We start from the raw sequence: 15,054 nt of genomic DNA on the forward strand, positions 1-15,054 counted from the left end.
ATTTGCAGAGGATAGGGGTATCAATGGGATTTTGAGCTTCTATGTATGTCCTATTTACCCACCAAACTGTCGTTATTCAACTATGACAAGGTAAAATCGGTTTTGCATTCTATCACCCCTTTAAGGTTCCCAAAGGTTAAGGTTTTTGACCACTAGCAGCGCTGTCGAGCAGTGTTTTTACAAGTGTGTCCCTGTTTGCATGAGGATACATACAGGTATGCACACGCATGAGTGCATGGACGATGCAATTCTCACTGCTGCCAATGGTTTCACACTATTCCACTTATGTACAGTTGGCGGTAAATGCCAGTGTGCCAGCATTTGGAAAGAAAAAGGAGACTGCTAGTGAACATACTCTAAGTGTAACCAATGCAGGTTTCAAATGTTTTCTGTAGAAGGAAATGCTTTCAAAATGTTTGTTAGATCTTAGGTATCCATACAATGCATTTTTTTTGCATTTTTTGCAGCAAAACTTTGTTTACAAGAAAACCCTAAGGCACATTTAAGAAAAACGTAAAACAATTATGAACCAAAGCAATCAAAACAACTCATACACTCTAAGGCCAGCTGACAAGAAGCTCATACAGATATCCACACAAATTCAACTGATTGAAGTGGCAGGTCTATAACTAGAGGTAATTAATTTGAACTCAAACATGACAGGAATCATGTATTTTGGCACAGTGCTCTGACATAAATTACACTGGCTTGACACTGGCACTCTAATTATAGATCAACATCTCAAACTTTGGGAAGTCATAATTTATATATAATTATATAGCACTTTTATTTTATTTTTTTAATTATACAGCAGCCAATAGATACCTGTGTTTTAATACTATTTTATTAATGCCTTATACTCACAGAGGCAGTATGTTTCATGTTGTAAATACCTAAGTGTAAATCAGCTTTTTGTGAATACTTTATTCTGAACATGTTAAATTATAATGAACTCTTCCAGGAAAATCAATTACCAGTATCACAGCGTTAGATTGATAGGTCGGTCAGCTCTGGATAAGTGCGTTTTTACATTTTCATGGCTGTGATCCCTATAATAGATTGTTAATTATTAACTATTATCATCTTAAGAAATATAAAGTGTACAACTGCCCTGAAATGGATGATCTAACTCTTTCTTGTAGATTTCCTGTTAATAACTAGAGACAGTCACTCTTAGCATGCTATAGAAAACACGTAGTCTGGAGTCGCCGTTTGTGTGTGCAAGATGAGCCTTTCTCCTGATTGCATATGCATTTAACGTAGGATCACATAATTAAGAAGACAAAGATTTAAATAGCATGTAAACATTGTACAGAGAGTACAGAGTACAGACTAGTCTCCAGATGATTTAATGATTAATTGTCTATAACTTGCAGAGTGCATGTTTTACAAAACTGAAAAAAAAATAACAAAAGTAAGTTGTTATCTAATATTTTCCTCCTAAACAGCTGTGTGGACACTTTATACAGGTAAAGATGCAAAGACGGCCGATAATCAGGTCTTTACATAATAGCATACTTACAATCTACTAGTCTGGGAATGACAAAAAAGGAACTGCATAACATAAAGATTCAATACAAACAAAAATACACTTTTGAAGCACCAATTATGTGTATATTATTTTGTTACATAATGCTTCACAATGTGAAATCTTGAACAAAGAACAAGTTCTTATGTATAAAGATGAGTCATTTGATTCTTTCAGGCTGTCACTACAAAATTAGCTAGTACTCAAATCTCCATAATGAAAGCTCTAATTTGAGTGTAATGACCCTGTAGTAATATATGAATATGAATTTCAATTACGTTCATAACCTTATATGGCCAAACTGATATAAAGCGGCATTGCCAAATCTGCCAAGGGAAGATGCCCAAGTTGTAGTTTATTTGCTTTAGTCAATTCAATTCAAGCTTTCTGTGCTGATCTGCAATGTCACAATGAAAAGGGTAATACATGATGGAAGGAATGAGTCTGAATAAAGCTGACATGTTCTGGAAGAGCCAACATTAACGTATGGCCTTCTGCCCTGCACACCTGTGAGAAATAATTAGTGCAAGAGAAGCATACCAGGGACGAACTTGATTGTACAGATGTTCATAATCGTTAGACCTTTATTAAAAAAAATAAAAAAAAAAAAAAAATCAAGAGAGCCCCTATACATCTAAAGTCTGGCTAAGTGATGGTGTAACTCTTGAATAAACTTGCTGCATTACTTTACAAAGTAATGACTGACCGCCTTCTGTGAGAAGCTACAATCAAATCAGTGGGCTATGCGGTTGCTAACAAGACACAATTAACTTGCACAGGATGTTTTACCTCATTATGGGCATATGCGGTGGCGAAAAAAGTGTTATATTGGATGTAAGTAAACTGTACCTTCTCATATTTTTCATTGATCCATCAAAGTGGAATAAATTGTCTTTCATCTGTGGAATTTAACACAAAAACACCATATTGTGAAGACTGTGATTCTGTCCATTTTAACTAAGCCACATGGAAGATATCAAAACATTAAAGAACTACTTAAACCTGAAGTAATTTTTTTTTTTTTTTTGCCATTTGGAGGCAACACAATAAGCTGTAGACTTAACATATTATCATCTTGTATCGTTGATATGGCCTATTTACACATCAGGCACATTAGCAACATTAGCATTGATTTGGAGTTGTGTTTCTGGACACCTGATGAGAGCAAATCCAATATTCATTCCTCTGTAAGCCCTGTTTGATCATTAACTCCAGATGGAAATATATGTCTCTTTAACTGCTAAATGCTCCATTATAGATAGTCTCTAACTGTGTCTTTTTGTTGTTTGGTGCTGAGCAGGTAGTGTACAGTTGGTTTTTAGAGCTTTTTTATTTATATAACTGGATGCTGCATCTGAAAACAACGCTGATGTGAGTAGTGAGAGTGAACCAAAAGAGGTTGTGGGCTGTTAAACCAAAACAATGAGCTGAAAGATGCTAAAACGCTTTGTAGAACTGAGTGGAACTTAAAAGTCTGGGGATAATTTAATTTATTCAATTGCTAATATGAAAATATGGTAAGAGCAGCTTTAAATAGCAAGAATTGCATAAATAATACATTCTATAAAATGGTGAACAAAGTCTCACCAATGACAGAATTTGCTCAAATTTTGTCCAAGGAATTAAAGAGTATGAATGTCATTACATTTTCACATTTCTTAATAAAAAATAACATTTTTGTCTGTCACGTCTTTAGAAAATGTTTTGCACTCATGAGTTTACCCAAATTATTAAAAAGATAAGCACATCAGATTTAAACATATGGAGGCTGATTGTTGAATGCTTAATAACAAAATCATTAATTTGAGATGACCTCACACTGACTATAAAACAGCAGCAATTAAAATGTTCTCCATGAGTGCCTCCGGACTGAAACGCAACACACAGGGCAAATTAGGTTCTACTGCAGCCTTTGTCAAAGCCATCTTTCCTGGAAATGTTTATGACAATTAGTTAAAAATAATTAACAATCAATATATGAGCTGCGATGAAATATGCTGTGTGCTTATGTGTGAGATATCTTATTTCTGTCATTCCTCTATGCAGCAATTAAATGAACTTGAAATAAGTTGTTAGGTTTTTTTGCAACTTGGCCTCTGTGACCTTTCAGGAATTCTCTTCTGGACATTAAAGGGTGTCTCTGTTTATGAGTAGCTAATCTATGTGATAATATCTAATATCTAAACCACTGAGCTCAATGTGACCGTCCACATTCCACATAAAATAACACCTACGGACCAAACCTCTGATCAGCGCAGAGCAGTGAAGGCCTGTGGGGCAACGGAGGCATTTACAATAGAAGCCTTGTCCTGCAGTCAGTGAAAGAGATAAAACAGACAAAATGGGGAGAAACGCTGGCATTTAGAGGAATGAGATGGGAAGACAAATATCAGCCGTCAAGCCTCGGGTGAAGAAAATGATCAGTGCAGATTATGTGGTTTCGGGTGTCACGCCACTTGGGAGGTGGGTGGGTGGGAAGAAGGCTTAATCTCTTCTTCTTTCAATGTCCATCTTCCCTCGGTCAGTAATTGGGTTAGTCCTTTTATTATTTATAATCATGACAATCTACAGCCAGGCTAGGGACTCTGACTGAGGATGTGCTCTACTAGGCTGAAAAAGAAAATACTAAGCATGCATAATATTGACCACGTTCACTATTTTAGTTTAGCATATTAGCATGATAACATTTGCTAATTAGCTCTATAAGACACAGTACAGCTAAGAGGTAAGAGCTTTTCAGCCATTTGGTCATTGTGACGGCTCCTAGGCCTCAAGGCCTATTTCAAGTCCCTTTGGTTGTTGGGATCTGGGGATTGGCTAATGAGGACTAATTTGACCGCTGGGTGAGTTGATTGTTCACCTGTCTATAAATAATAATCTCTCTTTCTCTCCCTCCCTCTTGGTTTGTTTGGACTTTGGTTGAGTTACTTTTTGCTTTCTTACATTGCTACACCTTCACACATCCATACACTACACACATTACTGATAAACTGATAGCACGTTTAACTTTGTTTATTTAAATTAATTTAATTTAACAAACATGTGTGTTCACCACATTTTGTCATACCTTTGAGCCAGGTCGTGACAGTCATAAACCAAAGTAAGTTGGAATAAATACAATTTTGACATGATGATGGCGCTAGATGTAAAGTCTGGGGATCACCTGTGGAGAACATGAGTAACTGCACCAAATGTTATGGCAATCCATCCAATAGTTGTCAACATATTCTACTTAAAACCACAAATGTAAACCTCCATGTGGGGCAGAAGAGAAGTTAAGGGACTCACCAAAGTCATCAGGATGTATAATATAGTCAGGCCAATTCTTTTTGATACAAACGTTTAACTTAAATGTGTGGGAAATTGTGCTTCTAAGTGCTTAGACAACTCTCTGTTGTCTCCTTTTTAATTACCATCGGCCAGACGTACACACACAAACACACAAAAGCAGTGGCGGCCTTTGTGTAGCAACCTCCCACAAGTGTAAATATTGCCCTGTGGCCCTTTTTCCCCCAGTGGAGTCAAGAAGCTACAATGCTGTCAAGTAGCTGAACACCCACTAGATGAATTCCAGATGCTTGGAGTTGAGAAACTGGGGCAACTATGGTGAAATATCTCAGACATTCAACACATGTCCTGTTGAAGCCAGACTCACAGTGCAAGTCTTTGACAGTAGCAGCTGACTGTATCTCTCTCTCTCTCTCACACACGCACACACGCACGCACGCACGGACGCACACACGGCATTTAGACTGCCAGCTCCTGTAAAGTGAACAAACCTTCCAATTACCAACATTAGGAATAACCTCAACAATTAGCTCTGTGTTACCATGCTACTATTATACCACAAAATAAGAGTTAAAACATATGAAGCTGCTGCTCTATGAAGTCTGGATGATCACCAAATGTAGCACTTAAACTCCATGGCCAGTTGTTCGAAACACTGCATAAACAAAATAGCTTTTATAACATGTTTAAAGAAGCTCAATTTCACTACAACTTCTTACTGACAATCCTTAACTATGAAGGAGCACTATAGTTCAGCAGGGCAGTTTTGATTTGTGAGAAAAAGGAGGCACATATAAACATCACTACTTAAAGTGTAAAGTTACAGCTTCATGTTACTATATATATATATATATATAGTATATATATATATATATATATATATATATATATATATATATATATATATATATATATATATATATATATTTATTTATTTAACTGGGGAAATTATCATTGATCAACTGAAACAAATAACTGTAAATGAGCCAGAGTTAGAGTCCATGACCAGATGTTGAATAGAACCCTTAAAATAAAAAATAAAAACACTGTTCAAAATGTGTGTACACAACATTATAATAAGCACAGAAAAGTAGAGTGCACATTCACTAACACAATGAGTGATCCCAATTAGTTCCACTTAGTGAGTAGTGTTACACAGATGGTATTGGATTTCTGCTTGGAGCAGTGCAGCATGGGACATACTACACTATGTCAGCTATTTTCCTTGGCCTATGTCCCTCTTGTGCATGAGCATGACAAGTCATTATACTGTATGAACAAAGTCAGCCAGTGTGTATACTTCAGTGTGAAAGCTGCCATTATTTAAAAGTGATAGAGGAATCTGGAGGTCATCTCAAATTCATAGAACCTCAGGGTTATTTTTTCTTTTTATTTGTTACCAATGGCTTTTGAGACCTTTGCATGAAAGTTTAAAAAAAGTTGTGGGCAAAGATAACTATGCATGTTAACACACACACACACACACACACACACACACACACACACACACACACACACACACACACACACACACACACACACACACAAAGTCATAAGTCAGACAGCAGTGTAGTCATATAAAACATGTGTGGCACTCACTCTAAGAAGCGGGTGATATATTGGCGACTGCAGCGTGACCACCTGGGCAGGGAGGTGCCGTACAGGAGCTGTGGAGACATGACGAAAGGTCGTTTCCCAATGGGTTCACAGTCATTACCGTTGCCATCATGTTGAATCCCAAAGCTGTGACATAGAAGCACATCCCACAGAGAGGGAAAATGAAAGTGAGTGGGTAGAACACGTAACATGTACTTCAAGGATAAGCTACAATAAATACATGTCTGCCCATATGTACTGTACATGCTTAGATTACAACAAGTATCTATTTTCCTGTGGGTGCAACAGTGGGGAGCCACAGAGGCATTACTACAACAAAAGTATGTGCACAGCAGTGACAAAAGAAAACTGTTGATGCTCTTCCAAGGTAGGAAGCCCAGCAATAACAATGACATCTGCAGTGAGATTTAAGTAGCTGATTTGGTGCCTTCAAATGCATCTGTACTAATGGCCGCTTGATACTGGTTGAAAAATAAATTCAGTCCTTTAATGCGTCTCACTGCCGATTTAAAAAAATGACTATTGCACTATTTTCACAGAACGTCTGATTTTAATTTTCTTAATAAAAAATAATTAAATGTTAAAATTAAGATTATGTTCACATGGATTTCAGTCAACATTTGGCTAAATAGCAACTAAACATTGCATTTTAACAAAGAAGAGTGTAACATAATCAGACCTCTTAACTCTAGCTTGATGAAATGTTAGCTAAAATGACAAAGGTTGTTAGCACATTATCAGCTGAAGGCATAGTGAATTAAAAGTATTCCAAAACCACAACATGAAACTTAGCTTTTGTCTGGTGATATGAAACTTGCAGTTGTGTTTTTCGGTTAAAAGGTTGTTTCCCAGACTAATAAAAACACTGCTTTACTCTCTGAAGCTCTGTTAGCAGCTGGTTAGCTGGCTTCTGCGTCTATATGATACTAGATTGTGTTTCATAAATCAGGAATTGGGTCTAATTATGAGAATGTAACAAAGCTATGTATACTTTATCTGTACTATTGTACTTTTGAAAGCTAAAAAATAAGTCCACTGTTGGAGCTTCAGTGAATTCACCAAGGACTGCTTGGTATTCACAATGGACTCCTGTCAATCCAGGACTTGTTTGTGCATTCAACACAAAACACCCCGACCATATAGCCAGGACTAGCTGCCAGCCATTCACACATAAGGTGGAGAATAAAGTAAGTGATTTTAAAAGGTACTTCAGGCTCAGCTGGAACACAAAATTCAAGATGAACAAATACAATGAAGCTATGAACACATTATTTTCATTGGTGGTATTCAAGCTGAATTAGTTTGAAGAGAATAGGATTATAATTGCAAACTGCATGTAGAATTGGTGAATTGATTGATGGAGTATAGGAGGCACTATGTGCAGAGCCTGATGTAAGACAATTGTCCCAGCACATTTCCTCGGTCAATGGTTTGTCTGTTTGACCTGTGTATGTGCCTAGCTGTGGTATTCCCCACATTACAATGCAATCAGTTGTCGCCATGGTTTCAGCTTTGAGAATAGTCAAAGGCACAAAACAATGTGGTAAAACGTGACCAATTTAAATAAGACATCTAGTCTCTGTGCAGGATATGCATCTGTTGTTAATCCAAACAAACAATGAGGGGGAACATTTTTCTCAAAGAAAATTGTAATCTGACTGTACTAATGACTGTGACAGAATGTATATTCCCACACTTGTTATCCCACTGTCTCAGATAAGAAGTGTTTCAACTGCTGAGCTTTTCTTTCAGTCCTTTACTCCTCTTGACAAGCAAACAACCAGTGACAGTAGATAAAAACAGCAACTGCCTCTCTTTCATTCTTCTATTTTCTCAAAGTTCTCCCACATAAACCATCATTTATAGCTGCATAAATGGTAGCTGCAAGTGTTCTCAGCTAACTGGTTGCTGGAATGGAATGGAATATTAATAATGGGTTTCCATGGGTTCAACCCATGCAGAAATGGTACCTTACTAGTGCACGTAATATGCTTTCAAAATTAATTAAAAAAAATAATCGGTAGGTTAGGTTATTTAAAATGTATTTCCTTAGGGAAGGTTTGAAACATTTGCTCTAGCCGTTTTGAAGATCACCACTGGAACATTGCTTTTGTTTAATGCATTGTTTTTCATTCCTTTCTGAGAAAGCTTGTGGGTTTTTCTTTGTTTAAATGCCATTTATATATTTCCTTTAATTAAACCAAGTCTGTTGTGGAATCATTTGAGGGAGGAAAAATATTCAAAAGTGGTAATTAAGAGGCTAAAAGAATTGCATAAAAATAGCAGTAATGAGCCACATAGTGCAGCCTAATTAGTTGTTATAGTAGTTATTAGTAACAAGCAACAATCAATTCAGCCAGAAGAAAAAGGTCAGCTAGATAGGAGAGGCCTGCTTTTGTCCACTTCTATCTAAAAATCAAGGAGCTATTGATCAAATATTTGCTACGAATTTCAAGTGGCTTATCTGTAAACTGCATATGTGGCATGTAAGAATGGAAAGCTTGAGCGCAAACAGTCAATTGCATTTAGGTTAACTAATCTGATTGAAAGATTAGATACTCATAATAATGTTTAAATTACGTTTTTTACATTTTCCTGCTGATTATTTGACAATGTGAACATGAAGCAGAATGTTATAATGTGTGGGTTTACTGTATGTGTGTACAGTGAAAGCTTACTTGTGTCCCAGCTCGTGAGCTACAGTGAAGGCCAATGGGAGGCCTGTGTCCTCACTGATGCTGCAACTGCGATGCGGCTGGCACATCCCTGCCACATGGGACAGACCCAGCGTCTCGCATGGCATGTTGATGGCTGCACAGATGTCCTTCCTGTGAAAGGTTTGTGTGGAGTGTTGGTAAAATGTCGGTTGATTCAGAAGGCAACATGAAAGATCACACATTGGAGATCTGAATTATAATTTGATGGAGAACAGATAAAAACAACAGGAGGTGAAAAACTACAGGAGAGATGTGGTTTATTTAATCTAAACAGCAGACTTTTTTTTTTTTACTTAAATACTAACTGCTTCAGTCTGTTGCGCTTATGGAAAGAACATTTATGATACATGCTTTATAACATTTTTCTCTACAGTCAAACAGTAGTTCAGATTTCAAATTAACAGTAATAGCCCTATCATGTATCAGGGAGTTACGATCAATAACGATATTTCCTTTGAGTTGATAGATACGTTTCAACTTTAGCAATAACAGGAGATCTGAGGTGAGAGCTGTGAGGTTCAGTAAAATATCTGTATTGGCAGGCTTTGGAATAGGATAATCAATATGGGCAATAATTTACATGCTAAAATAACATTTAAATGGAATAAACAACCAAATGGGGTCGAGTTAAGAAAGTTGCATGATTTGGGTTGTAAATATGGGTTTGAAGATAGTTGTTTTAAGCTAGGGAAGAGTGATATTGTATCTTTAAGGGAAAAAAAGAGTGTTTAACGAGGTAAAACAGGTGAAATTAGAAGTGATCTTTTTACTGAAAATTATGTTTTTTATAATTTTTCAGAGAAAAAAAAGGTCTATTTGTGCCCAGATTAGAGCTGCCGCCTCATACTGAAACAGGATGGTGAGCTGCTTTGGAAGAAGTAAATCAGATTTTGTCCTTTGGAACATTGTGATAGTTTTTTTTTATGATTTGAAGAGTACAAGTGGGTTGCTGGATAATGTACAAATGATGGTTGTTTGAAAACGAGACCTTCAAACTGGCAGCTTTTTTAGTGAACGCATGAGAAAGAAATCCTTAAGAGGTCAGTAAGTAAGTCAGTAAGAGGTGGATTGGGACTATTGTTGTTAATCACCTGTACCAATTTATTTCTTTTTTCTTTTTATTGCAGTTCATCTATTGAGGCACTTCGGATCTAATTATTATTCTGTTGACTTTTAATAACGGCAGTGTAACTACAGCTGGGGATGTGACGACTGTTAAATATCAAATGAAAAAGATTACAATATATGATTGTGTTACAGTCGCATGCAGCTTTGATTCTTCTCTCTGTCCACTTGATTAGTAAATCAATAACTGCTTTGGGATGAAATCATATAAAACGATTACGAATTGACTCTCTTGGGAGATGCGATTGTGTGCGGTTGAGAAAGAAAGACATTTTATTTACCTGGTGAGCAGAACTGCTACATCATGGTGCAGCGGGTCTTCCTCTCCTTTCATATTGAGTTTCTTCTGCCACTTACAGAAGCTGTTCAAGCTGTTGTCAGCATGGTGTGTAATCTTTAAGTCATCCTGTTATCCACATGTCACGTTGCGATGAAGGGAAGAGAACATAAAGTTAGCAGCTAGAGTACCATATGTTTATATGATGGATCGTTACCAGTGCACAACAAAGACAAAAGTACAGACTATTTGACAGAAAATGCTATAAAATAATTGCTTTAGGTGCAGGGAAATTGCACCTTTCAGCATTTGATGCAGCCTTTTAGTGGGCCCTGATAACAGTCATTGAGACAAAAGTAAGGAAACAGCATCATACTTTATGTTACTGTGTTTTCCATTTGTACACATGATGATCAGGATAAGTAGTGATGCACATAAACATATCTATTTTTAGCCTGATTTGTTGCAGTATTATCAATTTACTCATTTGCTACACTTTAGTTCGGTTTATTTGCTTCATTCACATCTATAGGAGACCATTCTGTTGATTATTGGTTCCTGCCAAAGATGTAGAAGCAGAAATATATATTGAACTAGAGTAACCTTAGTAGCCTTTGAGTCCTTATGAATGTTATTATGCAAGCAGAAAGCTGGACATATACATGTTTCATTCATAAAATACCTGCTGGATAGAGAACTAACATTCAGGTTCCTTTGACTTTCAGAAGTAGTTTCACAGACAATTATTTTTTATCTACAAAGAAAATGTTCATCTACAATGTTTTAAATTACACCATAAAACCCTAAAATGAGTATGGCACAGACTTCCATATCCGAAACATCAAAAAGTAATGAAAATGCTGAGATAAAAAATAAAATTAAAATAATTGCAATTGACTTACTTTTTTTTTTAAGTTACGTTTTCCAAAATAAGTAAACTGCCAACTCAGCTAATGGATAAGCCACTAGTGGACCAGATATAATGCACTAGGTATAATGGACAAAACAGTATTGTAATACAAAGAGACAGTATGAAATTAGCTGTTTATGTATTTTATTGGTCATATTTAGTGTCTCTAATAAAGAATACATTTATAAAAAGTATAAAATGGCAAACTTGTAAGCGTGTCTGTGCTGTAGCCTATTAAAATCAAACTACTATACTGTCATAGGAAAACGTTAAAGGAATAGTTCAACATTTTGGAAAACACACTAATCTGCTTTCTTGCCTACAGTTAGATGAGAAGATCAATACCACTCATCTGTACAGTGAATACAGTATGACGCAACAGCCCGCAGCCGGTTAGCTTAGCTTAGCTTAGCACAAAGACTGGAAACAAGGGGTAATAGCTAGCCTGGCTTTGTCCAAATGTATCGAAATCCACATGCTAGCACTTCCTAAAGCTCATTAATTAACATGTTATATAATGTTTATTTGATCAATAACACGTTCTGGTTTGGTCTTGTAATCTCCGATTACGACGACAACACTCCAGGAGGTTACTTAGCATTGACACATCACCCTTAACATTGCAAATTGTTGTTTTTACTCTGTCTTAAAGTAACGTTAGTCTTTTCAGCAGCGGAGGCAATGCAAATAAACAAAACAATTGCAATGTTACTCCATACAGTAGTTTAGGCTTAGTGTGTTGTGTTGGAACTAATTCAAACAAGTTACCTGTTACTGTAGTTTGAAATAATTGTTTTGAGCTTCATTTCTTTTTTTAAAGTGACAGCTAATGCGTCAAATTATTAACTGCACACGTGCACATTGTGTTCAGTTATGCCTTTGAGAAGTTAAGCTTTTTTCCTGCCTTTTTTTCTTTTAAAATTAATCACATTTCATCATCATAAACAAACATGTTTTTACCTCATCTCGCTCCAGTAGGATGAGTCGAACAACCACAATGTTTATTGCGTTTCCAATACTGGCATCTCGGAACAGACCCGCCACCTGAAAAGAAAACACTGCATTAAACATTTGGACGTCACATGAGTCCTACCTACCATGGCACTGGGTAGATCCAAACAATACTAATAAGACAATTTATACAATATATAGGCTGTTGATATATGCTGATTATAACAATAATTATTATTATTATTGTAGGCTATAATTAGCCTCTTTATAAACCAAGGCTAGCAGGCTGCTGCCATGAGTGTTATGTGGTCGAAACTTTGTAATATCAGAAAATAAATCCACAAAAAGAATCAAATAAATAAGATACACTGAACTCTGTTATGAAAAGAAAACACTTATCTGATCTTGAAATAATGTTTTTTTATGTTTTAAATGAAAGCATGTCCTATTACAGCTCATGTCAGAACTTTAACTCTGGTTATTTGACTTGGGAATAATAAGACTTTTGTTGTCAAGGCTAATGCATAAAAACAGCATCTAAAAATGTGATCAAAAAGAAAATTGAAAGAAAATGTTTCATTTTCATTAATATCTTGTCCTGTGCTTGGATATTTTGATTCCTTCCTTTCATGCATCAATGTACAAGTAGACCTGAGTCATTCAGAGGAATCCTTTATTGGGGGATGTAAACAGCAAACAGAGGTTTGACACAGTGCATCTGGCCTTTTAACAACAATCCAACCTCTTAACATCCAAGTTTTAAAAACCATTTATTCCAAATGTTTTTACTAATTATTAAATGTCCAAAAGCCTAGACCAATTAAGGACTAACTGTTGTGGTTGGGTATATTTTGTTGTGTATATTTCTGTTCCTTGTTGTGTATATTTTGTTGTGTATAGTTCTATTGTGTATATTTCTGTTGTAGTTGTTTGTGTTTCTGTACTGTGGGTCTTGTCTCTTTGAGATTGTGTAATTTATGGTCTTGTTTTGTATTATGTTCTGTTTCCTGTTTTATTGTGATAGTCTGGATTTCTGTGCTGTCTTGTCTAGTATTACTTCCTGTGTTTTCCCACCCTTGTGATTGCCTGATGTTTCTCACCTGTTTCCCAGCCCTTATGTCACCTGCCTCTCGTTGCCTTGTTACCCTGTGTATTTAGTCTTTGTCTTCCCTTTGTCTCTTGTCAGATCGTTTTGTGTTTTTGCCCTGTCTGTTTGTGTTCGTGCTTGTTGCTGTACTGTGTCAGCGTGTCAGTTTCTCAACCGTGCTCAGTCCTGTCTTCTCGTCCGAGTTTTTGGTCAGTAGTTTCTGTTTCTGGATTCCTGCGTTTTTTGTTATCCTGCTCTTCTGTTGCTTTTCTCTGGGATTAAATTTTTGCCTGCCCTCTCAGGACTCCTTTTGTTGGTGTGTACTTTGTTTTTTTGTGTAATAAATCCTTCAGCTCAAACCACTCTCGCCTGCTCCCTGCTTTTGGGTCCTCAAATTCTCTGAGACGTAACGCTAACATTCTAAAAATATAGCTTGTAATTATACCACTTTAAAACCATGGCCATTTATGTTGTAGTACACTACAAAAATGTCAACACATTAGGCAATTAACCTTTCAGTCAGTTTAGTGCGAGTCACTGCAGTTTCGAGTTTCTTTGTGCTCAACTAACATTAAAAGGTGTAAAAACTGGCACCCTAAACTAATTCCTTATTTTAAGATGATTTTTTTGGGCATTTTTAGGTCTTTGACAGAACAGCTGGAGACATGAAAGTGGAGGGGGGGGGGATTACATGCAGCAAAGGGCCGCAGGTCAGAGTCGAACCCAGGCCCGCTGCGTCAAGGATTAAACCTCTATATATGTGCACCCACTCTACCAACTGAACTATCTAGGCACCCCTAATTCCTTATTTTAAAACGAGATGGTTTGCTTGGACGGTTTTGTCATTGGAAAAACTATAAATGGAGTGTAAAAGTTGATAGCATTTAAATAAGCCTGTGACAGTGACTCGGGGTCTTGAGTCGAGGTGACTTGTGACAATTCGGAGCGCTGCTTTAAAAAAGTCCGGAGGCAGCATGGGGTTTATTACTGGAGAACAGGTGGCTCAAGGTCAATGTATTAAGAAACAAGGAGTAAGAAATGTAAAACACAGGTCTGAGGTGAAAGGAACTAATACTGATGCGATGCAAGACCGTGAGCATCATTATCAACTGGCTCAACAAAGGCTTCTTCATAGAGCAACACCAAACCTTATCGGTCTCATTATATTCTGCAGGAAATAAGGTACTGGTAGCATGCATCACACTTGCTGTTGCAGATATCAGCACTATATTGCTTTGATTCCAGAGCACATATTTAGTATGTTGGATTATATTCAACTACAACAGCATTTGTTCACAACACATTGTTGTACTAAGACCGACAGTAAGAGCCTCTGACCCTAACCCTGTTTAACAAAGTTAGGACGCACACAGTAACTCAAAACAAAGCTGAAAGTGGGAGCTGAAGCAAACAACTACACAGATAAGTAACAGATAAATGTAAAGACGTGTTCACACAACATGTCCTGCAAAATAGTTCAGTTCAAGCATACCCTAATCCAGGCTACAGAAATGGCATGGAAACTTTCTTGTTGTCGGGCACACACTAAAACCT

General features: G+C 36.7%; 1 protein-coding gene across 1 annotated transcript in view; it reads right to left on the minus strand.

Moving 5' to 3' along the window:
- Positions 1-15,054, minus strand: part of adamts7 (a disintegrin-like and metallopeptidase (reprolysin type) with thrombospondin type 1 motif, 7) — a 77,260-nt gene that overhangs the window by 45,681 nt on the left and 16,525 nt on the right. The window contains exons 5-8 of the mRNA XM_078271998.1: positions 12,423-12,506; positions 10,557-10,681; positions 9,112-9,261; positions 6,416-6,559 (exon numbers count right to left, since the gene is read on the minus strand). Of these exons, the coding sequence (XP_078128124.1) occupies positions 6,416-6,559; positions 9,112-9,261; positions 10,557-10,681; positions 12,423-12,506 (503 nt within the window). The remainder of the gene's footprint in view (positions 1-6,415; positions 6,560-9,111; positions 9,262-10,556; positions 10,682-12,422; positions 12,507-15,054) is intronic.

Source organism: Sander vitreus, chromosome 1 (assembly GCF_031162955.1).
Source record: "Sander vitreus isolate 19-12246 chromosome 1, sanVit1, whole genome shotgun sequence".
Lineage (NCBI taxonomy): Eukaryota > Metazoa > Chordata > Actinopteri > Perciformes > Percidae > Sander > Sander vitreus.